Here is a 27,697-nt window from a genome sequence, read left to right as displayed (position 1 = left end):
TGCTATTAACTCAATAGCACAATTAAATGGTGCTATTGAGAGGAAAAATTGTGCTATATAGAGGAAAAAAAGCCTAAAACACTCAACCCCATCAAAGGGGAAACAATTCACAATTCTTTCACCATTTCTCAGCTTATCTGGGAATTGTTCTGTAACTTACTGAAGCCAAGTCCAGTACAACACTGCTTACAGCACAGCCAGGTTTAGGACTTCCTCCATATTCCTTTTAGGACTATTTAAGGCTTGTAAGAGTAGTGATTACCCTGACAATTTATAGATGCCTATATAAAAAGCAGTACTCACAACATCAATACCTTTCTGGATTAACATTTCTCCCCCAAGGGAATGAAATTATTTATATTGGTAAAGCAAGGATGGCCTTTCCTGTTAAGACCATGACCTTTTGTTCCCAATAAAAGACAACATTTTTAGCATTTTGAACGTAGCAATTTCCTACAGGTAGTTAGTGTTAGCTGGGTGTTTTGCTTATTATTCTCGTATATGTGAACCAAAAGAAACAATGACCTATTGTAATTTTACTAATTATTTATAGGAAATGACACTTCCAAAGTCATTCAGTGCTCTTTGGTGCAACACAAGCTTCTCCTGGCTACTCATCCTGCTGCTTTCAGAGTGCCCAGTGTACAAAAGGTGAGGCACTGTAAATCATGAACTCCTTACAGAGCAGTCCTGGCTTCTGCACTCTCTGGAGATCTCTCTCCTTTGGGCTATCGTGGTGTTTGTCTGTTCTTTCAGGAAGCCCATTTTGCTGATCAAACAAGTAGAAAACCACTTATTTTTGTATGGTTATTTTCAATCCCATCTGTGACCTGCAGGAGCAAGGGAGGTGCAGGAGGATGGGACCAGAGGCTGCAAAAGGACCCTTGCAGCAATAACCAAGATGTGGGACTGCCTCCTCCTTACCCTGACAAGGCACACACCCTTTGTCAAAAAATGTGAGGACAAACATTACATATCCCTCTCCTTTTAGGTGCTTTGAAAACTTGTTCTGCAGTCTCCAAAACATGCTACAGCTCATACTGCTAGTACCTCACCACCATTTTTAACCAGGGGAGGAGAGAGAGACTAGCACAGTGGATGCAGATAGCTTGCCAACACTACAAACTTATACACAGATGGACACTGAAGCCCTTCCCTGTTTTATGCTGGCTCCCAGAGCAGCCAGAAGACTGACCTGGCAGGGCCTCTAAGACCTCCACTAGAGAGCTGGGAATTGGAACAGTGCTGCACCCTAATACCCACACCTATCAGGTGACAGATTAAAAGCGTGCTGCAAAACCCTTCAGAGGAGACAAGGCAGGGGGTCATTGCTCTGTCTAAGCACAGAACACCTCTGGAACTAGTACACAAGTTCAGGAGTGCTTGGCAAACAGCTTCCTGCTTGCTTAGCCTCGCCAGCCTGGTTACACATCTTTCAGGCTCAGAGATGCTTTGTGCCCAGCTAGCTCAGCTCCTAGGCAGGGCAAGATCAGCTCCACCTGGAAGAGAAGACACACACTTAAAATGACAGCTCTTCTCTCTGAGGGACAGAATATCCCTTGTTCTTGGAGCTCATGGGTTACTCCCAGGATAAGAGGCCATTGTCAGTAGATTTACACCCACTGCAGGGAGACCTGAACCTGCCCACAGAGCAAAAATGATTCAAGAACCACTGATGCAGAGCAGGCTTTAGCTACCTTAACTTACAGGACATTTATGGGCTCCCAGCAATGCAGGCTCAGGAAATGAAGAAAACCCCACAACCACATTAGGAGCCATGCCAGCATGCACAGCACTCCTCCCAGGCACAGTGAGTGCTAATGCTGCACAAGGAGGGATCCTGCCCCGTGACAGGGCACACTGCATACACACACTGCACCTGCACATGTAACAGAATTATTAACACTGAAGCTACTGATTCAGAATATTATTCTTTGCCAGAATAATTATTCTTAGGCACATACCTGGGTACCATCAGCTCTAAATTCCAATAGGAAGTATTCTGTCTTTATATACAGACATATGCAGACAAATCACGGCTTATGTAACAAACAATGTACTATTACTGGTTACACAAGGTCATTCTTTAGGAAAATTATACCAAGTTGGCAATTAAAATTGATAAATCTGTGCCAGTTGCATGTCAACATTGAAACAAACATTTCTCAGTTTTACAGCAGTTACAGCAATTCAAAAACACTAAGGAACAGTTAGAAAAAAAGAAAGCTGACAGTATCACCTTAGTGTCAGTGAATTTAATTTTATGCAGGCCTTGAACCGATCCTACAGTTCTTCTATGATGGCTCAGAAAGCAATTAAGAAAATACAGGAAAACCCCCAAGCAGCCAAAACAAGCCAAAACTGTTTAATATGACATATTAATATCACTGGGCTTGTTCATCTCCACCCTTTATTATCATCTGAGTTAAGTGGGTGCAAATGCAAATGATGCAAAAGTCATTTGCAATTTTTAAACCATAAGAAAGATCAAACTGCTATTTTTGTCTGGAAACTACACATACAATAAATTTCACTTAAGACTGAGAGTAACATATCTTCAAATCATGCTCAAATTTCCCCAGAAGCTGCAGGAACAATAAATCAAATTAGAAGTTCCTGGCTGGAATTTGTAACTCAAGACAGAATACAGCATTTGATAGGAAAAGAAGGGGTACAGCTGAACCACCTAATTAACCTAATTATTTTTCAGACTAATGACACTTATGAAAAGCAGATTAAAAAGACAAAGCATATTTACAGTGTTTTCTGGACTATTTAAAATAACAAAAACATTATTGTATTTATATAAGTTTCAGCCACACAAAATAGGGAGGATTATGTACTTTGGACTTGCATCAGTGTTTGTTTCTGAAGGGTCATTACCAATTTCACCTTGTGAGTTCATCTGAATATGGAAGACTGCAGAGGAACACACAAAAATGTGGAAATAATTTTTAACTGCACAGATTGGGAGATTGCTCTGAGTGGAAAATACCCAAATTTCAAGATCCCTTGAAATAAAAATTTCAGAATGCAAAAAGGCCTTTCTCTTACAGGAAAAACGATGAAAGCAAGTGTTTTGCACATTGAATTCTTTCTGTTTTTTGAAACAGGAAAAGTAAGAACAGAGGTTTTGCATAAACCCTGCTAAGGAGTGAAATCATTCACGTGCATGTTCAGACACAGAGCAACTAAAGTAAAAGGCCCAGTAACACCAAACAGCACCGGGGTGCAGGGAACAGCACAAAAGTACTTGGTACCTACAGGCAAAACAGCTCCTCATCTCTCACTCCTGCCTATTATCACATTTACATTGCCGGCCTACACAGTCTATCAGAGCATGTTTTTCTCTGTTTTCTTTCACATCCCTAGTTGAGAGAGAAATCTAGGAAGCAGGCCGTGCTCCTCACATGGGGAATCACAGGAGGTATGCTGGGCACCCCTTACACTGCTCACTTCCACACAGAGCATCTATTGTGGCCAAGCTCTGTTTTGCTGGTGGAGAGGGGAGGGCTTTGGCAGCCACCTGTGTCACTGGATTGTTTCCAGCAAGGTTGCTTCACAGACATGCTCCCAGGAACTGTGCACAGGCATTAGATGAATTTCTCAGTTTTCTAAGAAATAAACTTCTTTAATCTTCAAAAATTCTTGGCCATTTTATGTCACGTGCAGGGAATGTGAATATGTGAAGCCCTTGCAGGGGAAGTGTTCCTCATTTCATGCTGATGCTTAGAGGTGCCAGGGAGGACCTAACACCTTTATAGCTCAGAATTCACAGCATGGATTCATGCAGGGGGACAATTAAACACTGATTCAATTATTACCACCACTGAAAAAGAGCTTCAGTCTCACATGTCCATGGATGGCCAAATATTAAAGGTAATATTGTGTTTATGAAGGGGCAACAGCAATGACCTAAGGGAGAAAACATAATACAAGCAAAGTAGTGAAAGGTAGAACCAAAATACTGATGGTCATGCTTGTACACAATAGCAACAGGTGTGCAGGAAAAAAATATGAGGCAGCTAAATATACAGGAATTATTCTCATGGAAAAGATATGAAGAAGTAGAAGAGGTTACACTACAAAACAGAAAAGCCAAAGCAGCTTACTTTATTGTAAGACACTAAGCAACAGCATCTCCTGCTCAGTAAGCATCAAGTTTATGAAAAGTGAAGCAATGTAAACAAGAAAATGAGCAGCCATAGGTTTGGCTGACACAGACAACAGCAGGGTTTAGGTAGTCTGAAGGCATGGACTTGTACATTTAGACTGTCATCTGTCAAGATCAGATGTCCATTTCCACCCACCTAGTGGGAAATACACAGATTCTTCTGGCATGGTTGAAAAAATGTCACACCAATCTCAGCCAGCAACAACAAAGAAGTTACCACAAGTAACTCCATCCAGGGGAAGAGCTTTGCTGGTACTAAAGGCACCAACAGCTTCCTCTTCATGAGCAGTGAAAGGTGACAGTCAGTGGGAATAAGGGGAGCTGATGTGTCTGGAAACATGGATCAAAACCCACCCTGTAGAGAGTTTTTACAACATACTGAAAAGAAAAACACTCAGTTCACCCAGAAATAATCTGCTCTGTTACATGGTATTAGTTCCTTCACTTCATGCCATAAAGTTCAATTTAAAGACATTGGAAAACCCCCATTATTTTTACTCCTCCTGAATCTCTTCTGGAGCTCTCTACAACTAACTGGAACAGACATTCCAGACTTAGTATACCACATCTGATACAAGGAAAGTATTAATTCCCTGGGCTGTAAAATTATATTACAGGAGACAGGATGGAGTGAAAATGGCATATTTACTCCCCTGTAACACACTCATGTGTCACATGGGAGGACAAAGTGATAGCATTTATTAAAAAAAAAACACAAGAAGAACAAAATAAATTTGTGAATCAGATTTTTTAGGAGTATTGGAACATACATGAACACACTGATGATCTTTTCCTCCTCTGTGTAGAACAGCATAAATTGTTATGACAGCTTTAATCCAGAGACTGAGGTTACTGTCTGCTTATTCCAATATATAATTTTGTTCAAAGTATCCCCAGACTGGTAAAAAAAGGAAAAAGAAGATTTCTCTACGCAATTTTGGCCCTTCCTGATCTTGTTAGGATATGAAGTGCTGTAGAAATACTTCAGATTAGTATTAGTTGCAAAGGCAAATTTAGTGAAGGTACACACCCCTGTACTTACTGTTCTACCCAATAATTCCTAGAAATACCTGTCAAGGCTTGAAACTACCAAGTTCTGTCAAAATGTTTGCCTTATGATCACAATGGTAAGAGTTCACCAGCCATCAATATTCACAGCCTCAACTTTTGCAAAACCTTCCAGGTTTTCTACTCAGCATGCTAAGCCTTTGCAATTCCATATGGTTAAAAGAAAACTGTGGAAATGTGGCATCAAAGAGAAGCTAGAGCTTCATTCACTTCCATGCAATTCACTCCAAGTCAAACTCAGACTTGTTTGTACATGAACTATCACTCACCCTTTACAAGAAACATGGTGAAAAGTTTTCCCAACCTTTCCCCAGCCTTTAAATAACTTTCCTATTTCAACAAACACACCCTCAGAAATAAAACTCCCATAGATTACCACACCAAATATAAACAAGCCACTTGGGAGTACCAAAAGAAAGATTTGCCAAGTCATCTGCAGAGACACCAGAAATGCTGTCCACAACAGGAGCAAGACAAATGTCCTCATGGAAAAACCATGGATGAGACTGACAACCATTACAAGGATGAACAAAAACACATAGATAAACAGTAAAGGGGATTTTTGCCAGCAGGTTAATATAATTTAAAACTATTAACTATTAGTCCTTATGAAACTATAAACTTTCATGTTCCAAAAAGACGTACAAAGTATTTTCAAAAACTATTTCAGCTAACTAAACTTTTAACTAAACCAGACGGCAAAAATCACAAACTGACTGCAACTATGTTTTTTATTGCATGTCATTATTTTTTCCTACATTCTCAACAGTCTCCTCCTCTCCCTGTTCCACATGCTTTGTAGGAGATAATTTTTTTTTTTTTTTTTTTTACTTACTGCATCTTAAAACCTCTTCTCTTCCTATCAACCTGCTGTCCTTGCCCCACTGGAACCAAGATTGCTTTGTCTCAGATGGCCTAAGTGCAAAGTGATGCTAAACTCTGACAAATGGGTTTCAAGCTATACAACACGGCTGCCTGTTTTGTGCCTGACAGCTTTGTGAGGTTCCCTTCACCTACATTTGATTTCATACAGTAAATTTCAATAAAACCAATTAGAGTTCGACAGACACACTAAATCTCCACCTTCATTAGACCTACAATCATTTTTTTGATCTTTTCAGGCCTAAATGAAAACTTACATCTTTTCCCAGGACTCGAAGTTCAAACTGTGTTTCCTTGAAGTGAACTTTTGTAATTCTAGGCCTGTAATATTGAGAAAAAAAGACAGACCAACTTCATGACCTTTTAATTTCATGTGTAGTAAGATATAAAGTTGTATACATTTGCATACAAAGACAAAAAAATTCACAGGTAGATTTATTTTTCAGGTATGCCCTAGATGTCAGCAGACAACTAGTGATATGTAAACATTTCAGCATAAGTATGGTAAAGGTGATCTATCACCTGGACTATCAAAGAATTAAAAATCTGCATCATCCAAAGAAATATTAATAATTTTATGTATAATTTTTTGATATTGCTATGATTAAACTTTTAAATAGATACCAGAAATTGTAGACATCCATACAATAGTTATTGTTTTAGTGCAGACTGCACATTTGAATAGTACATACCAGAAATACTTTCCTACTTGTTTTTTATTCTTGTAGACCACAACTCCTATAGGTGTTAATCCTAAAAAGTATTCAGATTTGTTTTCACCCTAGAAAATAAAAATCTATGTCATTCATACAGTTACAAGTAGAATCACAGTATCATTGAGACCCAGTGAGAAATTCATCCTGGTGACTTGAATATACTGTTTCACTCTGTACAAATGGGAAAATAGTACTTGATCTAGTTATGAAAGATTCCATATGAAAATTTGTAGTTCTGGGGGAAAAGAGGCAAGAAAGAATGGCAGTGAGGGGAAAAAAGGGAATTTCACGCCATGGCGAAAAACAAAAATACCTTTTTTTTTTCTGTTTTCTTACTGAATTAATTTTTGCTATTTGGCAAATGGCCAAAACTCAGAAACTGAATTCCTTACTCAGGCATGATCGTAATAGATATCCCAACGTTCAGCTGAAAGAAAATAGTGATTTTCTGACCTATAATACAGCCACACAGCTGCCTTCTCCCTCCTAAAACAGTTGCTCAGCTGCTGCTGCCTCCAAGTGAAGTAGCTCCTTTGGGAGAGTCAAGCTTCTTTGTTGTTGTTCAGAAAGGGCAATGGTATGCAGGGAACAGCCACATACACCAACTCCTCTGAAGGAAACCATTCCTGAAGTCACAATACAAATCTCAAACTGCACTGGGAGAGAACAGGGTGAAAGCCCTGCTGCTGCGTGGCAGAAGTTCCCCACCTCCCCAGTTCACAGTCAATAACCAAAACCTGAAGCAGGTTACAGCTGAAAGAGTGCAAACCCTAGTGCATGAGGTTAAAAGAAAGTCAGCTGGAAAAGCTCATTCACCTGCCTACTTGAGGCAATGAGGAAGAGCCCTGCAAGTCTAAACCAGCGGAGCATGAGCAGCAGAATTATCAGCTGTGAGAGGCACTGACTTGGGACACTGAAAAAGTGTCCTGTGTGATTACAGGGCTGGCAAAGGTCAAGCACACCTGGCAAGCTCTGTCTGTGCTCCTCAGTGAATTAACTGCTAAAGGCAGCTTTGGTTTTAATGTGGCCAAGGGAGGAAAATAACTGCATCTCATCGTGTGTGCAGCCTCTATCTCAAACAAGGGCTTCTGCTGCTGATGAAATTTAAGTAGGAACAATGATGTTCACAGGTTACCCAGACAGGGATTTCGTTGCACAACAAAGGCAAGTTATGAGGCAAAAAAAATTCCAGGCTGTACTAATTCAACATGATTTTGTTGGATCATGTTGGATCTTGTTCCAGTAACTCCCCATTTTTCCATTGGTGGGAGGGGAACAAAGCCTGGGATATGAATATAATTAAGCCATAGGTTGCATTAAAAGGTACTTTATATTACAGGCTACACATTTTTCAGAGGAAATACATATTTAATCTTCAGGTACTATCTTGATTTCTTCATTTTCTTTCAAGTAATTTTACAAAGTATTGATATCTAACTCAGTGAACTATCTATACTACAACTCCCCATTTGAACTCCTGATTTTCTTTTATTCAAAAAAATGCCTGACACAAGCAGAATAATTCAAACAAGATAGAATGATGTTTCCACCAGGAGCACATAGCCTCCAGGTGATGACTTGGATCCAATCCCAACATACATGCTGACAGACAAAAGGAATGGAGGGGTTTTCTGAGGCAATACAGTCAACTTGCAATGCTGCATGATACAACCCGGGAAAAAATGGAAACATAGTCTGGATCTTTAGCAAAACCTTGACAATAAATATTATAAAAAGCCAGAAATGCTACTGCTTCTCCACCCTAATTTTTGCAATGATATTGAAAAGGTTTCAGGACACACTTGCTCTTTTTTAAACTAAAATAATGTGCAAATTCTTCTGTCAAAGAAATAGGTGACAACCCTCATTCATGTCTCCTGACACTTGCACAAATTACTTCTTTTCTATCTGAATTGTTTTTAGCCAGAGTATAACTGGTTGGTTTTTATAGGCATAACACAATCACAGCATTTGATCTGAAAATCATTAGGCTTTTGTATATATGAATAACTGAGTCCTCTCTGTCTGTAAATATGTGTTCCTTTGCATTTCTTGAGTAGTGTTCCCTTTTCAGTTATCCTGTGGCAATAAAACTATATAAGTACTGTTTCACACATTAGGGCAGTAACTATTTTTCACAGTTAATACTTACATAAACAGGATGGAGATCCACTCCATACATTTCCAGAGATTTGGCCACACCTAAGTAGTTCACTTCTGCCTCAGCAGGAACTTGACCCCTGTAAACACAATTATTTTTAAGAATCTTGTCCTTCCAGTCAACATCAAAATAGATCATATTAATAAATATAGTTTTCTGGACACATATGCAGCCCTTCTTAGCAGTTTTTTAGACTCTCATGGTCTTTTCAACTCTGAACTACTGATTCCAGATAAGACTAGATGTCTAGTGATCTCCTAGCACAGACACACATGCTGTCACATATATAATGTTTGCTTAACGCGCTGCCTTTTGCCTTTTCATTGCTGCCACAAACACACTTCACACATTTCATTTTCAGGCTTCAATATGCAAAATAACTTTTTTTCTCCAATAATTACATTATTATTAATAAAGTAATAATAGAATGACTGGTTGGGGTACTATTTCCCCATGGAAGTGTTGAAGCTCCTTAAAGCAAGGTGGATAACTTCAGAGAAATTATTACATTCTCCATAAAACCTACAGTAAGTCACACCAGCTGGTAGGACACAGGTCAGCTATGTTGAAAACAAGATTTGGAGTCTGCCTCATGAGATTAGCCATTTCAAAGATCCTGCCTGCCTTCCTAGCTACAGATATCAATCCATCAGTTAAAAAGTACCACTGGCAGGAAACAATTGGGAAAACTGGTAAGGGAAAAATCCTGGCTGGTAGGAACATATTTGACGTTACTGAAAATTAACTTATTTTCAAAAAAGAACAAAACAACTAAATGAATTCAAAGCCTTATCCTCAGAATTTAATTTGCTCTTTGCTTAATATCTGTCACTGATACAAGAACAAGATTCTCTTTTGTAAGCCTGAAATAGCTGAAGTCATGTTTTCATTTTCACTTCTTTTTAATACTTTGCTGAAAGCAACTGGACTGTTATTGGGAAAGTACAGCACATCTTGTAAAAATATCAGCTCAAAATGATGCGTATCCTGCTCCATCCTGTTGGTTTTCTTGGGGAAATACTTCACTGGATGTGCTACCTTTCAAATTCAAGGTGCGAAGTAGAGCATTCTACATTCAACATTTTGACCAAAGATCTGGAAAAGTCCTGCAATAGGCACATTCCTGCTTCTTGTGTCACCATTTTCTCTAGCCTAGAAGCTACCATCCAGGTTTTCCCAACTTTATGTTATGGCAGACGAAGAAAAAAGGACTTCCAAGGTCAAAAACATGAAGCAGCAGCGCTGGCATTAATGCAATAGATATTCAAAGGTATTCAAAGGCATTTAAAATGACTTTGTATCTGGGAGATGGACTGCTTCAGCTCATCTTATCCATGTAGCAGCACTGCCCCTTTTCCAGGTGCCCTTCTCTCCAAGGACTCCTGGAAAAGCAGCAGATCTGAAGCTGGTACGAGAAATCCCTTTCTTCAAATCCCAGTAGATGTGTCATTCATTATCTGCATTCAGAACACGCAGAACACTGGATATTCAGCACATCAGTTATGTCACATCTGTCACGTCTTTTACACACTTTTGCTGTAAAAATTTACTCTGCAGCTTGATTTTTAAATTTAAAGTCTCACAAGTATATCTCAGAAATGTAAGCAAAATGTTCACAGGGGCTGCACTGTCTCACTGAATTTGCAAACGGGCTAAATACCAGTCCTGAGCAAAATGGATTATTCTATTACTGAATTAATGCTAGAATACAATTCCAATTTAAACCCTGCTGTTAGTCTTTCCTTACTGACCAGGCTTAGAAAAATGCTGATGCACTTATTCCTCTATTCTCACCTGCCTCTGAAAGGACCAAAAAGCTCAAATGTCAAATAAATTTTTTGAGTGTGTTTTTATAAATAGTTTCAGAGTGATATATCATGTTTTAGAAACTGAATTTGCAAAAATATCAAAGGAAGCAAACATGTGAGCTGGAGTTTCTGAAGGAAGCAGATGGTAACCAGAGGTAGAAGTCCTCCCAAAAGCAGATGGAGAAGCCAGAACATGAAGGGATGAAGAACTGTCAGGGACTGAAAGAACTCCCATTACTACAAAGAGTGTTTCATTTTTATCACGTGTGAAAACACAAACTCTCCTCAGCATTACACATCCCAAAACTAAAGCAGTCTTTGCCAGGGGGAATGACAGAGCTGGCAAAGTGACAGCCGTGCAGCTGACGCACGCACACACTCCTTTGGGATGGACAAAGGGCACCTGAGTGCCATTTGAGGCCCTAAGCAACACTGAAAGCTGCTTTTAAAGCTAAACATCGAGGGCATTTTTGCTTTGCTTGTGCCCCACTGGCAGCATGAAGTGTTGATTCAAACACAGCAGCAGCTGACTTGCCAAGCACCAGTCAGAGACAGATCTCCCAGAGCCTGAAATGGGCACTGTCAGCAGCACAGCACCGGCTCTCCTGGCTGCACTGAGGGATTCTGCCTGTCCTCTAGCACCAAGCGTCCTCGCCCTCACAAGTGAGCCCCAAAGTCACTGCTTGATCCTCCAGACGTGCCTGACAACATCAGGTCGCCTCACACTGCTCTCTGACCTTGGAGCTGTCATGTTGGTTTATAGATGGGACTACAGTCACGGTAGGCAGGCTGCAGAGTCAGAAACCCCCTCCACTTTCTTCCCTCACCTTCCTTGCTTTAGAAACTTCCTTAAAAATTTGCATCCTTACTGAATCTCCAAATAGCTATTGTGCTGTGTAAAAAAAAACAAAACAAAACAAAACAAAACAAAACAAAAAAACAAAAAAACTGAGAGGAAACATGCAACCAAAACCAGTTTTTCTTGACATAACCAGGAGAAGGGGGTATATGCAGGGCCACAGTTGTTTTGAAAAAAAAAAAAAAAAACCAACAAAACAAAACAAACAAAAAACCAAACCAACAAACACAAAAGACTCCCGTGTTTCCATTCTGGGATCCAGAAAGAATAAAACATTTCTTCCAAACCATATCACACACCTGTCCCCAAAATGTCTCAGGTCAATGAGACAATTTGGGATGCCCACACCCATTACAGCTCCACACTTCTTAGCAGAAGAGACTGTGGTCACCTGAGCAGAAGTCAAAGCTGGCAGTGCTGATGGTAACAGTTGGGCTGAAGTAGCAATGAGTACACCTTGGCTTTCCTCTCTGTTCTGATGCTGCTAAATCCCTGACACCCAACTGCAGCCAAGCAGCAGAACAGTACCAGGGCTCCGGATCACTTAGTGCTTGACAGTGATCACTGCCCTTCACAACCACTGGCTGCTGAATCTAATGACTACAGAAACTTGAGAGAGAGAAACGGAGGCTGCTTAGTTCACAGCAATTCATCTCAAGTCTCTTTTCTTACAAACCACTTCTGTGATGTTGAACCAAACTAACGAGCTGTGACTCAGTTTCCTCTGTCTGGAATGGAAAAAAACCAACTTTTTTACGTTATGGAAATACATGTAGTAAGTTCTCTGAAAAGTATCAATTAGCATAAGGCTGCCATGCAACCACACAGAAATAATTAGTAACAACAGACTCTCTTCCCTGGAAGAGAAAGCTCAGGTCAACGTGGCAAATGGCACAGACTCCAATTACTGGAAAACTTTTCAGAGAACAGCTGTGACCCTGAGTTAATACCTATTCTCATTAAACAAGACACATGTAACATTAACACACAATGCTACAGGCAAAAATTACTTAACCTTTATCCAGACTGTGGCTTCATTATAGGAAAAGAATCAAGAAATTTAGATCTCCTACAAGATGGGTAACCGATTCTCTTTGCATTACTTTGACAAAGGCTATGATGAACACCCTCATGAAAGGGTTCTTACTGCTCTCATCTTCATAAATGGTTATATCACAATTGCACCTAACTTGGATTTGTTAGAACAAGCTTCCTTACACTTACCAGGAACATGAACTTGGAGATAAGCAAGTAAATGTTTGTTTTGGCTCTACATGTGAATTTCTGGCATATGTTTTATTAAAACCACTAGCTCTGAAACACCCATACCTAGGTCTGACACACCTCACATTTCCAGCTATTGTCCTACTCACTTCCTAAAAGAACAGCTTCAATATGTAAAATCTCTTCTGCTTCTGAGAGGTATAACTGGATTCCCTGTGTCCTTTCCTCAAGCCTAGAAACCTCCACTTTGCCCCACAGGCTGTTCCTCCCCACCTGCCTAGCATCCCTGAGTCTGGTATTACCTGCCAGGTTCCCAAAAGAACTGAATTCTTACATCAGAGTCTTGTGTATCCTCTCTATGGCATCCTCCAGCTCTTCCTTCTGGTCAGGAACGAAGCGGTACTCAGAGACATAACCTGCAGTGTGCTTGTATGGGTCATAGTCCCCCAGCTCAGCTGCAGAACACAAGGAGAAAACAAAGGTCGCCTGTGCTTCTTCTCAGACAAAAAATGTGTTACACAATCCAGCTACTGGTATCCAGCTACCCCTCTCCAACTGATGGCAAATTTAAGCAGCAGTCAGATAAGAAAAAAAAGGAATGAAGGAAGAGAATACAGAACTATTCACATCAGCACACATAAAAGCAAGATAAAATTGTCTTAACACATTTTAAAACCTCTATAGAAGGTTAGAACTAGAAAGAGCTAGAAAGAGCCTTGACAAAAGGAAACTTACTGCTTCTACAGGCCAGACAAAATTTTAACCAAGCCAGCAAAGTTTGAATTCAATGACATTGATTATTTGGCAGCACATGCAAAACAAGTGTAAAAGAAAAGTCTAGGTTTGTAATATTATGCTTTCATGATATACTGCAATATTACTGGCAGAAAACCTCCATATTATTGCTGGGACTTTAACATAAACTGGGAATACAAATGGAGGTAAATATCCTGTGAGTCCTGGAGGGAAGGCTTTCTAATGGTGTTTCTTGTGAAGAATCACAAGCTTTCCTTTTTCAATAAAATATCAGTGTATTTCCTGGATATTAAATTCACTTTTAAAATAAAAAGAGCTTTCAAAAGACTTTTCTTAAAGAAAAGAACATGACATATAGCCAATGTAATTTCGTTTGACGCAACCCTGAATTTGTACCCATTAGTCACGTCTGTTCATATGTCACAACATAATTATAAAACAAATATCATCTTGGCCAGAACTCACATCTACTGATCTTAACTCTAATTGCATCTGAGGAACTCTGCAAAAGTTAGTATTTCAATTTTTTATAACCCTGGGTAATATCTGTAGACTGGGTTTCTCTGAGAAAGATTTCACAGGAGCTTTCTATCCAATGCCCACTGAGCCAAAAACATAGCCAAAAGGAGGCTTCAAGAGCCAAGAAGGAAAAAACTCATCTAACTACTGATGTTTCTTTCCTAAATGTTGAAATGAAATTGCTAGAAAAAGACGGTGAGCTGCTCAGTAGGGATGTTGAGAAGTCTCACTGGAAAACGCCCATTAAAATTATGTGTTCAGTGTCTGAGACAGACATTTCTCAGGTGTCTTTACATATTTGGAACAACTGCAAGCCCTAAATACAAGGATAAAGTTTTTTTATAGAGCCTGTAGGAATGCATACCTCCTAGAGCCTGGACTAACTTTAACTCGCTGTATGTAACCTTGGCCACGCTTTAACTCTTCTCTCTCCCATAAACTTTCTCATTGTTTTCCAACAAAATATTTGAGATTAGAATTACAGGAACAGGACACTATACGAAAACAGCAGGTCTCACCACCTTACAAAATAACTGAAGGCCATGAATTTGCTCATTTTACTCATTTCTCATAATAAAATGAAGATGCATCATTGCATATTTTCCTGCTTCACACTTGAAGTATTTTTCAGAGAAGGCGTGTCTGCCAGTAAAGTGAAATGTGCATTGCAAACAATTTTTCAGAGGATGACATGTCATATTTCTTAGATGGCAAAATAAAGTAAAAAATAATTATACACAAATAATACTGCCTGAAATTTTAGCTTTTTAGATAGACATATAATCCACCACAAAATCCTGTATTAGGCCCATTCTCATTTCATACACAAGTTATTCTGCCATGTCATTCTTAAATGGATATAAAAGGAGGACTGTTTTTTATGCTATATTAAGTGTTGTTGAGTCATACTTGTAACACCAATAAGACAAAAAATCTTTCCTTGATACATATCACTTTAGACAAATCTAAATTTAACAGAGAAGAAATTACAGATAGAGGTCCCAGCATGGCACTTCACACAATTTTTGGTTGCAATTCTGTTTGAATACAGATCTTGAGCTGTAATGGAAAAAGAATAACAGCTCCAGGAGACAGACAGCTCCTTTCTAATTTATTGCTAGTTCTATTAAGCATGCAGCACATAACTTCCACTCCTGAAAATATCTCTACTGATGGATGAATGTGGATAAATACTAAACAAAATGAAAATTCTTCACTTCAGGTAAAAGCATATCCTCCCATTAAGTAAACTTGCATTCACATTGATAAAATGTAATTTTTGAGATAATACTTTATTTCCCAGATTTGAGGCTACCAATAGCCTTTGAAATCTGTAAAAGTCCTGATGAAGGTTTTGTCATACTCTACATGCAATTCAAAGTTATAAAGTCTTGAGTACTTGATAAAATATTCTCCAGCAAAGCAAATAATGTTTAGCAGAGTCTTCAGACTGATTTTAAAGTTTCTTCTTTACACTAATTTCCATATTACTCCTGCATTATCTATTCAGAATGGTCATTTATTTACAGCACTTGAAGTGAAATCAGTCATGCTACTTCTGTTTGTAAGCAAATGCATAAAGTGTTAATGCTGTCTTCAGTCATCACTTAAAATAATCACAATGCAGGATCGAAAGAAACAAGCCCTCAGAGGGCCAGGAGAACTTACACTGAATTATGTATGCTCCCAGCTGTGCTGCAGTGTTGATTGGACAAGGCAAACGGCCCTGTAGAACATCTTGCTTTACCTGCAAGAAAAACTGATACCTAAAACACAGAGATAAAACAAAGTTGTTATTTTAAGTCCACTTGATATTTCAAAATTATCCCTTTAACTGTGCACATACCATGTACCATAACTATGTGACAGTAAATGCCTGTATTCCCCTCTAAGTTACTTCCCCTATTGATCCTGAAGTAACAAATATTCATCCAGTGGAAGAACCCAGGAAAGGGAGCACTCCCTATTTTCCAATCTGCTTATATTGTGCAGATGCAATTACTTATCTCCCTAAAATGTCATTTCCCTCTTTTGAACTTTCACGGAGCAGTCAGGAAGTAGGGAAGAGGAATAGGAATCAGAAAAATTGAACAAGAAACCTATCAAAGGGCAAAAATTTAACCTCATCACAGGATCAGTGTAAAGGATGACTGGGTAATGCATGCTTGCTTACTCAAATATTTCCTCTCCACATACCAGAGTATTGAGTACAATGCAGCAGGGAAGTTTGATGGAGCCCATGAAAAAGATTGATGGGTGTGCCATCAGCAACTAAGTGAATCTGTCATAGCACAGGATACTCTCCTGCTTGGAATAGTGACAGCAGGGGTGAAAAAGTGATTTTCAAAGCCATAACCTGCTTCTACACTTGATAAAGCTGAGGCCACTTAGAATGAATCAATATGCCCAAAGCAGATGGAACAGACAAGATAACAAGCCATTATATAAAGGATCTGCAGTTTTGCAACATTCCATAATGATTTATACGAAATCTTTTAAACGCGATTTGGATTTTGTCTGGTTTTATTACAACAAATTTATGCAGTGTTTCACATCAGCCTAAGTTAATTTCTTGCACTGATTTCCCATAAAATGAAAAAATACAATGAAGGTAATTTTTTACAGGAAAAAAAAAAGGTCTTCCATACAAGCACATAGCTTTTCTATTATTCACTAGTTCAATTTTATCTACATAGAGCCATTCAGCTACTCTGCAAATAATTTATCCTGTGTTAGTACAAGTAACTTATGAAAGCACCTTGGAATGCTCTGTAAGTTCAAAGTGCACCTACGCTGATTTCAGAGAAGTTTACAAACTGCAGGTTACATGATAGCTGACTCAGAAAACTTAAGGTCCAACCAAATGTTCTAGACTTTATCAGATGAGCCTCTGAATAAAGATACGCATGTCTTTCTGATTAATGATTTCCCCCAGAGTTTGCGCTGTGACAGATGTTATGGTAGGAATGTCCATCCTCTAAAAAATGGTTAATGTTCTCTACTTTAGAGGAATGGCATTAGCATAGGAATTTCCTGGGAATGTCTCTGGGCAACACAAAGCACAGACACTCAGTGTTTCCTCACTCTAAGCACCACCTCAGTCCTGCTTCTAGTTTATGCTTGCAATCCTACCTAGACAAATCTTCCCTGTATGAATTATGATAATGACCAAGATGATTTTACACCCTCTGTGGAGTACACAACATCATCTTTCCGACATGAAATGCATTTCTGTTGCACACCCATACTTCTGTTAGCATTTCTCCACCTCTACAAAGCAGAGTTTGGAAGGAGAGGATGCTAAAAATGTATTTTCCTTGCAGCAGGTAACTATATTTCTGAGGTCTCAAAATAAAGTAGCATAGGAACCCTCAAAATACACCTGCATCCTGCACTGATAATTGCTTAAATGGCTCCTGTAAGGTGAACAATCTCAATTCCCACTGAAGCCACTGAGCCCCTTGCCTTTTGTCCGTACCTATAACTAAAGCAGTCTCATCTTTTGTGCCTGTGTTTGTCATGCATATATTAGAGTGCCAAATTGCAAGTTTTCTCTAACAAACATATCCAGCAAACACTGCAGTGTTAGCTTTTGCTGACAAGCCAGACAGATTCTGCTGCAAAGCAATTACAAATTTGACAGGTTTTCATTATTTGCAAAGAGTAATCATGTAATGGCACAGATCATCAGAATCTAATAACAACAGAGCTAGCTCTCATGTCCATTAAAGTAATAAATACGTGCTCCAAAGAAACACATTGATTAGCACAAAGCAGTTAACACATCACTGGAATTACAGAGTTAGGCAGAATATTATTATTATAAAGGAAAAGAGGATCTTTAATGCCTCCTAAGTAGAAGGACCTTTAAGAGTGCCTTCCAACCCAGATTATTCTAAGGAGATGGTGGTATTATTATTATTATTATTATTATTATAAGGCAAATTATTCTGCGGAGATGGTAGTGGTATTATTATTATTATTATTATTATTATTATTATTGGTATTACTACTGTTATTTTCCTGAATAAAAAAAAAAAAGCCTTCCTTCCAAGTTTTAAGAGCCTATGGGAATAAGTGCTCTGCTTCAACAGATGCTGAAGGCAGTTGGCTATTCAATGTGTTTCATAGCAGACTGACAATACCATTATATCACTTTCCTAGGCTGGCCTTCTGTACCACCCAAGGTGCCAGTTCTGCATGACCAAACACTGTGGAGTCATGACCAGAGGTTTCCTAATGGCACTGGAACCTTTCTTGACTGGATTTGCACACAATCAGCAGCGCAGATCACTGGCTGGCCTTATCTCAGGGCAAAGGAAGAACTTGTGAAAAATTAGCCCCCTGGCTCCACCCTGCCTCCTGGGAGGCAATCACAACAGGTTCTGTGGCCAAAGTTTCCTGTCCCAGGGACACCCATCTTTCCCTGTGAGGAGGATTTAAAGCTCTTCTGGGAAAGTACAAGAAAATGGCACCAAATTCCCATAGTACAGGGGCATCCCATTGCTGCCAGCTTATGTTCTTTTACCTGCCAAGGCACAGCATTTTTTATTTTTACCAGGCCAGCCTGAGTCTTGTTACGTTGGAGACTTCCATTCCTGTTGTGCCAGTTGGAAACAAAAGAATTTTCTCACTCTGGAGCAAGAAAAATATTCTGCCTGTGCAGCAACCTTTGATTCAGGAAAATTAAAAACCTTACATGCATTCTAATGAATCCTCATGTGCCACATTCTTAGGACATCAAAAGAAGTATTTTGGCATTTGTTAATGCAAGCCAGCACAGTAATTTTGTCCGCCTACCTACCCAAATTCTCAAATTTCCTTTTGAACCTAAAGTTAATTGTCCGAGACGTTTAATAAATAAAACAGACAGATAACGCCAAAACTGTGAGAGAGTTCAGATAACCTCGTGTGTGTGTCTGTGTGCAAATATGTGCATGTGTTACTGCATGCATCCTCATACCTTGCAGAGGACAAGCTGAGGTAAAAGAATCACAGGCATGCAACTCTTCAATTTCCTTCACATAGTTTTAGTAAGTCCAAAAGAAATCCCCTTGAAAAACAGTTCTGGAATTTAGGCTATGGCCAATACAGAAAAAAAAATCCCTGTATTTATATCTGATATCCAAGTAAACTCTAAACTGGGTTATTGCATAGTATAAATGCAGCTGTAACACTGCATTACTGAAAATATGGAAAAAAAACCCAAAATCCACTCTCAAAAACACACATCAAGGCCCTTTGATTGTTGATGCACCAGAGAACATATTTTCTTCTTGGGCTTCCTAACAGTCCTCACTATCAACCACTGTGAAGTTAATCACAATTTTCTTTCTACACACCAATGTTCAAGCAAAAACATTCAGATGTTCAAGGAAAAAAACCAACCCAGGCACACCACAAAAATATGCACCTGGCTGAAACGTATTGCTAGGCTGAGACCAACAAACTACACTCTTAATAGATACTGTACCTTGTTATTTCTTCCTTAAGTTTACATGGATCTTCTGCATAAAATTTAATGCCAAAATATAGAGTGTATGGTGGTCCAGCTGCAGGAAAAAATTTGGTGTAAAAGTTAGTTCTCATGAATTGTTAATTGGTTTTAATTGTTACTAGTTGATTACAAAACAGCTACTAAGAAGCCTATCTTAACATTTTATGAAACTTGAAATTTTCAGAAAAAGATGTTACATTCACACAGCAAATGGTTATGGTATGCTAAGCATGATAGAGGCATCATAGCCACTATAAAATTATACTAATTAGGAATAACACCACTTATTAGCCTAAAACAAAATTTAAGCACACAGCAGTCTTTGGACAATAATGACACTATTAAATGATACCATGTGCAATCCATGTGTGAAATTTTGATACAGCAAAGAACTGCAATAACAAACTTGTTAAGAACTATAAATCTGTTGTGACTAGAATATTATGTCGGCTGTGTAGATGGAACATTGTTACTTCATCTTTTTCCTTAAAGTTCAAATGAAATACATACTGTTTATCAATTCTTTATGTTCAGCGAGGGTCTTTGCAGGATCCAGCCAGTACTGTGAGACAGATAATTATGGAAATTAGTTACTTAACTTTGAAAATTAACACAGAACAATTGGTTATTCATATCACTTAACCTTTTCTTCTTCCTTCATACTGAGCTGACAGGAGGAACTGCACTCTCATCCCTGGAAGAGAGAGTGCAGCTGCTTGTGCTAGTAAAAATAAGTATCAGCTGCCATGAGAAAATATGTTTTTCTGTGAGTGCCACAGGTCTTGAGATCAGCACAGGTGAGATTAAATGCTTCAGTATGGTGGAGACAACAACCTCATCTGCCTTTTCATTTCTCCAGTGAGTACTTAGCTCTGTGGCCATGGCACAAACCCATGCTTAAAATCACCACGCAGCTATTTATTATTTCAAAGGATGCCAAAATTTTCCTGAAGAATGCAAGAGGTGGGGGGAGGAGCAGGAGATTTCTAACATTTTATGTGCAAGCCAAAGATGAATGGAATTTCATGGATAATGCAAAGGCATTTTTCAAGCCAAAGTCAGACAGTAAAGACGAGACCATTTAGAGATCCAAGAACCCCAACACTGTGAGCACACCTGGGCGCACCTACACAGTAATGCGTGCTAGATACTTGTTAAATGCTTGTACAGATGGATAAACAGTGTCAGCTATAGTTACACCGCAAGCTGCTAGGCTGAAGTGCCAAGAGAAATGCAACAAAAAACCAGTGTCTCAATAACCCTGCGCACTTGCTGACAACAAACCCCGGTGTGGAGAACGCCAAGGCAGCTCCGACTGCTGCCTCTGCCCTTCCCAGCTCCTGGCAGCCCCTGGGACACCCCCAGGGCTCTGCCACCTGTGCCCCTGCATGGCCCTGCACACAGCTCACCCCTGCTGCAGAGGGCTGGAGGACACAGCACCCCCTCACCCAGGAACCAGCACTGCGAATCTAAAAGTATTTAACTTTTACAGAAGAAGCGGGAAAAAACATATAATCACTTTGTAATAGTCCTAACCAATGCAGCTATCCAGTTACTGAAGGGACTAGTTTACTAATTGTTCTTTACAAATGCATATAGTATTACTTTAATAATTTTTAATTTGCTAAGACTGATTAAAAAGGTACAATGTTATTAAAGAAAATAGCTCCCTTTTAAATTTAGGTAGAAATTACATTTTTAAAAAATGTTTTAAAGCACAGCATAAAGAATAAATGGACTCTCTTGTCCTTTGTACTTTTACAAACCTGGATCCCATACAAGCCAGGTATGTAAGCAGCATGCACCCAAGCTCCATGCAGTATTCCATAATTAGCCCTTTTAAGTGCCTGCAAGAACTTTACCACAAATCTGGAATCTTAATTTTATGTACCTGCATAGGGTTAAACTTGGGTCAAATTCCATGAACCTACTTGAAACAAAATATTAACTAGGTAGAAATGTTTGCTGTAGTATCAATCAATGAAGTGTCTGGTGCAGAAAGATCTACCAAATTCAAACTAAATGTTGGACTGTCTTAATTAGATTCTCACAATCAAGGTGTTAGCTTTTGATCACATTTACAGCAGGAATAAAGACAGTTTTGGAGAGAAAATGTGTAATTTTTCAATTATAATCTGAAATTATCGAGACTTCCCACAGCCTAAGACAACACTAAGAAGAGGAATTGCTGTATCATATTTTTCCTGCAAATATCCAGCGCCAAGAACCTCAATCACCTGAGTTCAGGATGTCCCTATTATATAAGAAATGTAAAACTTTTACAGAAATTCTTGCATATAAATGTGTATTTAATGCTACTATCTTTGTTTTTAGAATCTGAAGTTATATAGATTATAGTTATTATGATATCATCAGTGAACTGATCCTGCTGCACTCTAAAATTTTATTCTTACTATCTGTAACTCACCTGACCATCAGCTTTGTGTCTGTTGTTTCAATCCAATAACATTCTTCTAAAATTTCTTGTTTCTACTCAACATTATCAGTCTCCATTTTCTTTCCACTGGTTATGACATCTAATTTAACACACACAAACAATTCTCTTTCCTACTAGATAATTTAGTATATCGTGCCTGGGGATGAGTGTAAAATTCTATTTTAAAAAATTCCATTCAACAAAACACTAGCTCGGTACAATTTGACTTTTTTTCTAAGATCTTGAAGACAAAATATGCTCTACATTGTATGACATTAATTCCCTGTATTGCCATGGGTTACCTCCTACTGCTGTGCTCTCAGGGTTGTGTGCTCAAAGAGAGATTCCTCCGAGCAGGGGAGAAAAATACACCTACATTGCAGGGTGGGGGCATGGTGCAATATGCATGAATATCATGATTTGTCCTCCTGTATTTGTATTTCTCCTCTTAGAGCCCTAGAAAGGCATCAGTATGTGGTACATTCTGATTATAATAGCTCAGATTAGCACTATCAGGTCAAAAAAAAAAAATATTTACTGTTGTAAATATTCTTACGGCTGCACTATTTTTTGGATATAGCATGATTCTTTTGGCATTTCACAAAAGGGAACACCTTTGGGCTTCAGGAGGACCCCTTCCCTCATCAAATTCTGCTCAGCTTTTCCTGACATATATCACGTGTTAATACTGCAATCTCTGCCTTTTGTGTACCTCAATAAAACACTGGCCTCTTCCAGAGCAGCTTGGCTATCCTACACACCCCGGCAAAGCCACAGAGGCAGTAGCAAAGGCACTGGGTGGAGAGCAGCACCTGGGAGCTGCAGCAGAGCAGGCAGCAGCAGTGAGAGAGGCAGGACAGCCCTCCCAGCACCAGTTTGCCCAGCCCCTGGAGAAGCACACCCCTGGGACACTGTTTTCCCCAAATACTACAGCAATGAGAGACTGTAGTGGGAAGAGTGTGGCCAGCGAGTCAAGGGAGGTGATCCTGCCCCTCTCCTCAGTCCCAGTGAGGCACATCTGGAAAACTGTCCAGTTCTGGGCTCCCTAGTGCAAGAGACACAAGGAGCTAAAGGATGGGGTCCAGCGAAGGGTCGCAGAGATGGTGAGGGCTTTGGAGCATGTCTTTTATGAGGAGAGGTGGGATCTGGGCCTATTTAGTCTGGAGAAGAGATCTCACTAATGCAAGTATCTCCAAGGTAGGTGGCAGGAGGACGGTACCAGACTCTTTTTAATAGTGCAAAGTGACAGGACGAGGAGCAATGGGCATAAACTAAAACAAGGAATTTACACCTCAACACGAGGAAGAACTTCCATTGAGGGTAGCAGAGCGCTGGAAGAGCTGCCCAGGGAGAGTGTGGAGTCTCCCCCTCTGGAGACATCCTAAAGCCACCTGGGTGTGCTCCTGTGTCACCTGCTCCAGGTGACTCTGGGGTTAGACTGGATGATCTCCAGAGGTCCCTTCCAACCTAACGATTCTGTGATTCTGGACAGAGTTTCCTCAGCCACCCTCAGCCTCTGCTACACATATTCTGGTGATTGTGTCTCACCTAGAAATAACAGATGGGGCACAAAGTCCTGGGAGATGAGGCAGAAGACACAAATGCCCTGTCCGGGAAGACCCAGCTGAGAGCCATATCCACACTGAGAACCATGAGGACAGTATCTGGTGTCAACTCACACTAATTTGGGAGCCAGCACTCTCTGCAGTAATGCAAAAGGCTCAGATGAAGGTTAGATGACGGAGCACAGTTAGGGATCCTGTGGCACTCAAAGAAAATTGGTCTTTTTTCAAAGAACTTGCAGCACAAAGAAAGGTACTGAAATACCACATGAGAGGAAGCACCATGTAGTTTGTCAACAGAGGCACTATTAGGAAACACTACTGACAACACAGCATTAGCTGAACCCATCTGTTCACTGGAGTGTAGTTTTATATCATGGATTTTTTAACTCATTATTAAATGTTGTATTTTAACCGATTATTAGAAGATATATTTTGTTGTTCCTTTGGAGACCTGTCTTGTTCAGAGCACTAAGTAGACATAGGTAACACTATTCTGACATCAACTTGTAATCTTCCAGAGCTTGATTTTTCCATTTGAATACTGTCCTTTTACTGTGGAGAGTTTGGCAAAACCTGGAACGTCAGTAAAGTGAAATTTGTGCAATATGACCAAATTACTACCCTGGAGACAGGGTCATCCAATTTGTGCTTCACCCTACTGTTCGTGCCCCTGCCAGGGCCACCCAGTTCTGTCAATCTGCTGCATCCAGCTGTTCTCACAGGCTAATTAGTTTGCTGGTGTTCAGGAAGAGACCATTTTAATGCTACACATTTGTATACACTACGTAGCACAGTGAAACCTTGTTCACTCATTAAAGCCCTACTGGTAGTATACTAAAATAATTATGATACCACCCACATAAGAGGTAGCTCACCAACACAGCGCTTAAAAGACCACCTGGAAATGCTGAGGCATGCAAGAGTAATGGGGAAAATAACCAAACAATCCCTTTCAAACCCTTAACAAGAAAAATGTTTCTTTTGTGACTGATTTGTGTTCTTTAAAATACATCGTTTTGTCAACGCTGCTTTGTTCGTCATTCAGTTAAATCTATAGTGTGACAAAAAAACCTGACAGTACAAATAATAAAACTTTCCCCACCATAAGCAATGTATTAATAGGTAGCCCAATCCCCAAACACTTTTCTCCCTCTGAGACTAACTCAGGACCATAGTTTTAAAGCTAATTAGCAAGGTAACTTTTTTCCTCTTCCCTTAGGAAATCTACTGTGGTCAATCCAAAAAATATCCAATCCAAAATGCAGATCTAGGCTTCTTGCCAGCCATTACTGAACTAATTCCCACAACAGCCCAGAGAGTTTTAGCCACAGTCAGCATGCAACTAAATATATGTTTACAGCTAAAGCACAAGGTGTTTTTTGTTGTGTGAAAACTTTCCATTATCCTGCCCATTCTTAAGAGCTTACAGGAGTTTAATAAAAATAGCAAGCTAGCAGCATAAAACCACACATCATAAAACACATAAAACTACACACAGTAGCACTGTTTGGCTCATTTATGAACTTTTCAGATGAAGGAGCATCAGTTTTTTGTTATCCTTACACAGACAAACAACACGAACAGGCCTTTTCACAATGGTTTGTTAGAGAACAGCCCAAGGCAAAGGCAGCAGCACACACTTGGCAGTCCCTGTGGCAGCATCTCCACGGCTGGGCAGGAGCACTCCGTAGCCTTGCACACAGCTGAGGTCCTGTATCCACATGATAAGGCCAGTGTTTGTGCAAGACCAGGCGAATGACAGAAGTGGGATAAACACCTTCCTAATCCATGGGAAAATCAAGAATCACAGTGGCTTCCTGACACTGGGCTGGCCAGAGGATAAAGCCCAAAGCTAACATTAAATTTGCACCACTGCAGCACCACATGAGAGAAAGAGTAGAACAAAAGGATGTGCCCTAAAACGTGCTTTTGTGTGTCCCTTCCATAACAGAGGTGCAATCCATTTTTATACTCATATTTTCATATACACCACTAAATATACCCTGTGTATGCTTCTGGAAATATTCCCAGGAACAGCCATTTCCATTTTATTTGCAACCACAGCTAAAAGGAAAACACTTCTGAGAGCAAAAAATACCTACCTGCTCTTCATTCACACCTCAAATTCCTCAGAAAATCAAAACCACCATTTTTAACAGTCTACCTTTAATTCACAGCTGCATCTGTCTTTCATCTTCATGGAATAAAATGATTAGAAGCTCATCAAGGAACTGAATTCATATATTTCTGGACTATGGCACAGAAGTTAAAACACAGGGAGTGGGGCAGTCTGTAGCTCTCAGTAGCAATCAGCAATCTGCTTAATACTGTTCTAAATTCAGTCTTCTCATGATCAGCTTCTGGTTAACAGAAGAAATCAGCAAATATTTAGCCAATTCAATAAGTTATTACTATATACAGGCGAAACAAGTTCTTGTGCAGTGCTAACATCACAAAACACTGGTTTCAAAACTGTAATGACTTGACTTAACTTAACCACAGGCCAGGCACTATTCCCTTCATAATTTTAAGGTAGAATGAAGACCATCCTGTGAATACAGCACTGGTTCCTCTTGCTGAGCACCTCCTGCTCCTCAGCTCCGCCTGCAGCAATCCTACACAAGCCTTTGGTGGGGCAGACAGCACTGCTCCAAAAAACTGCCTGCTTTGGCTGAAACATCTCAGCCTGGCTGAAACATCTCCTTGTCTGTTTAGGATGGTAACGTGGTAACGTCCCAGTGGAAAAAGCCCCAGATGTGGGGTGAGTCCCTGCCAAGGAGGCTCTAGAGAACATGGTCTCAGGGACACAGAGGTGGTTCAGGCAGAGTGAAAATGGCATTGCCCAACACAGCCTGAAACAGGTGTTTGGCCAGTGTTGCAGCGAGTGAAGCAGGCTGTGATGCACTCAGGGATGCTCCTTCCCAGGCACTGCAGGGCCAAGTGAGGCTGAGCAGCACAGAGCACCAGACACTGGCTTCAGGGCACAGAATTAACGAGGTAAAAATATCAATCCTGCGTTCATATAATAATTTTTACAATTTGTACTTTCTTAATTTAGTTTTGCAACAACATTCAGCATTTGATTCCATTCCTATCTAAGATGTTAATGGCTATTCCAAGACTTTATTGGAAATTAAAAAAATAAATTATTACTGGAAGCCTGAGCCAGGAAACAGTGAAAGTTAGGGGAAGTATGACAACCTAATGCTTTACAGGCAACCAGCACAACAGGGCAAATTTTATGCATGGCAAATCCAGTCTGCTGTGTCTCTCACTCACCGTTTGATGACTTCGGTCACAGTAGCGCAGCCCAAAGTAATCTATTTCCACCAGGTTTAAGTGACGAAATACGTAGCCCAGGACAACCGACCCTTTCGTTGACTTCTGTGGGAAAGAATTTACACAGCCTATTCACAAAGATGCTCTGCCTTTGTCAGCTATGTGCAGTGGCATTCATGCATTCAATTAGCTTTGTCTACGAAAAAAAAATGAGGCAGTTCCCAGTGCCTTTAACAAAAATTTCAGCAGTACAGATGAAAATATTTTGCATGTTTGAAAAATAATTCTGTAACATACTATTAGGCAAGGTAGTAGTTACACAATACCAAAAGAAAAACAAACAAACAAACAAAAACCCCACGGTTCTAGTGAACATAGCATTTTTCAAATCCCACTCACCCTTCCAGGGCAGACCTGTCACTCAAATTCTGACAATGGAGAACAGGAGGCAAAACTGCCCTTAAGACCTAAATTATACATCATTAACTTCTCTGTAACTAATCTTTGCAAAGAAGGTTACTTTTATTTGTTTTCTTGTAAAATATTTTTGATAGTAGAAGGGAGAACAGTCCAACACCCTGAATTGAAATAATCCCACTGTTTTCTTGAATAGCACTTCATTAAGTGTCTACGACAGTATTTGCAAACAATGTCGGGGACAATATGCTCCGTAAAAAGCTCACTTCCACCTGAATGCCTTGTATTTGTTGGTTCGCCTGGCAACCAACAACAAACAGATGAGGAAGATGGAG

The 27,697-nt window shown here is 39.7% G+C and overlaps 1 protein-coding gene across 2 annotated transcripts in view; it reads right to left on the bottom strand.

Annotated features, from left to right (window-relative positions):
* Window positions 1–27,697, bottom strand: part of EPB41L4A (erythrocyte membrane protein band 4.1 like 4A) — a 117,535-nt gene that overhangs the window by 43,992 nt on the left and 45,846 nt on the right. Inside the window, exons 2-9 of one of the 2 annotated variants that reach the window (XM_030968200.1) lie at window positions 26,946–27,050; window positions 20,175–20,226; window positions 19,641–19,719; window positions 15,836–15,933; window positions 13,227–13,347; window positions 8,993–9,080; window positions 6,817–6,905; window positions 6,382–6,445 (exon numbers count right to left, since the gene is read on the bottom strand). In XM_030968200.1, the coding sequence (XP_030824060.1) occupies window positions 6,382–6,445; window positions 6,817–6,905; window positions 8,993–9,080; window positions 13,227–13,347; window positions 15,836–15,933; window positions 19,641–19,719; window positions 20,175–20,226; window positions 26,946–27,050 (696 nt within the window). The remainder of the gene's footprint in view (window positions 1–6,381; window positions 6,446–6,816; window positions 6,906–8,992; window positions 9,081–13,226; window positions 13,348–15,835; window positions 15,934–19,640; window positions 19,720–20,174; window positions 20,227–26,945; window positions 27,051–27,697) is intronic. The other variant, XM_030968201.1, reaches the window with a different exon arrangement.

Source organism: Camarhynchus parvulus, chromosome Z (assembly GCF_901933205.1).
Source record: "Camarhynchus parvulus chromosome Z, STF_HiC, whole genome shotgun sequence".
Lineage (NCBI taxonomy): Eukaryota > Metazoa > Chordata > Aves > Passeriformes > Thraupidae > Camarhynchus > Camarhynchus parvulus.
Note: the sequence above shows the minus strand (reverse complement) of the source record. Positions and strands in the feature narration are given on the sequence as shown.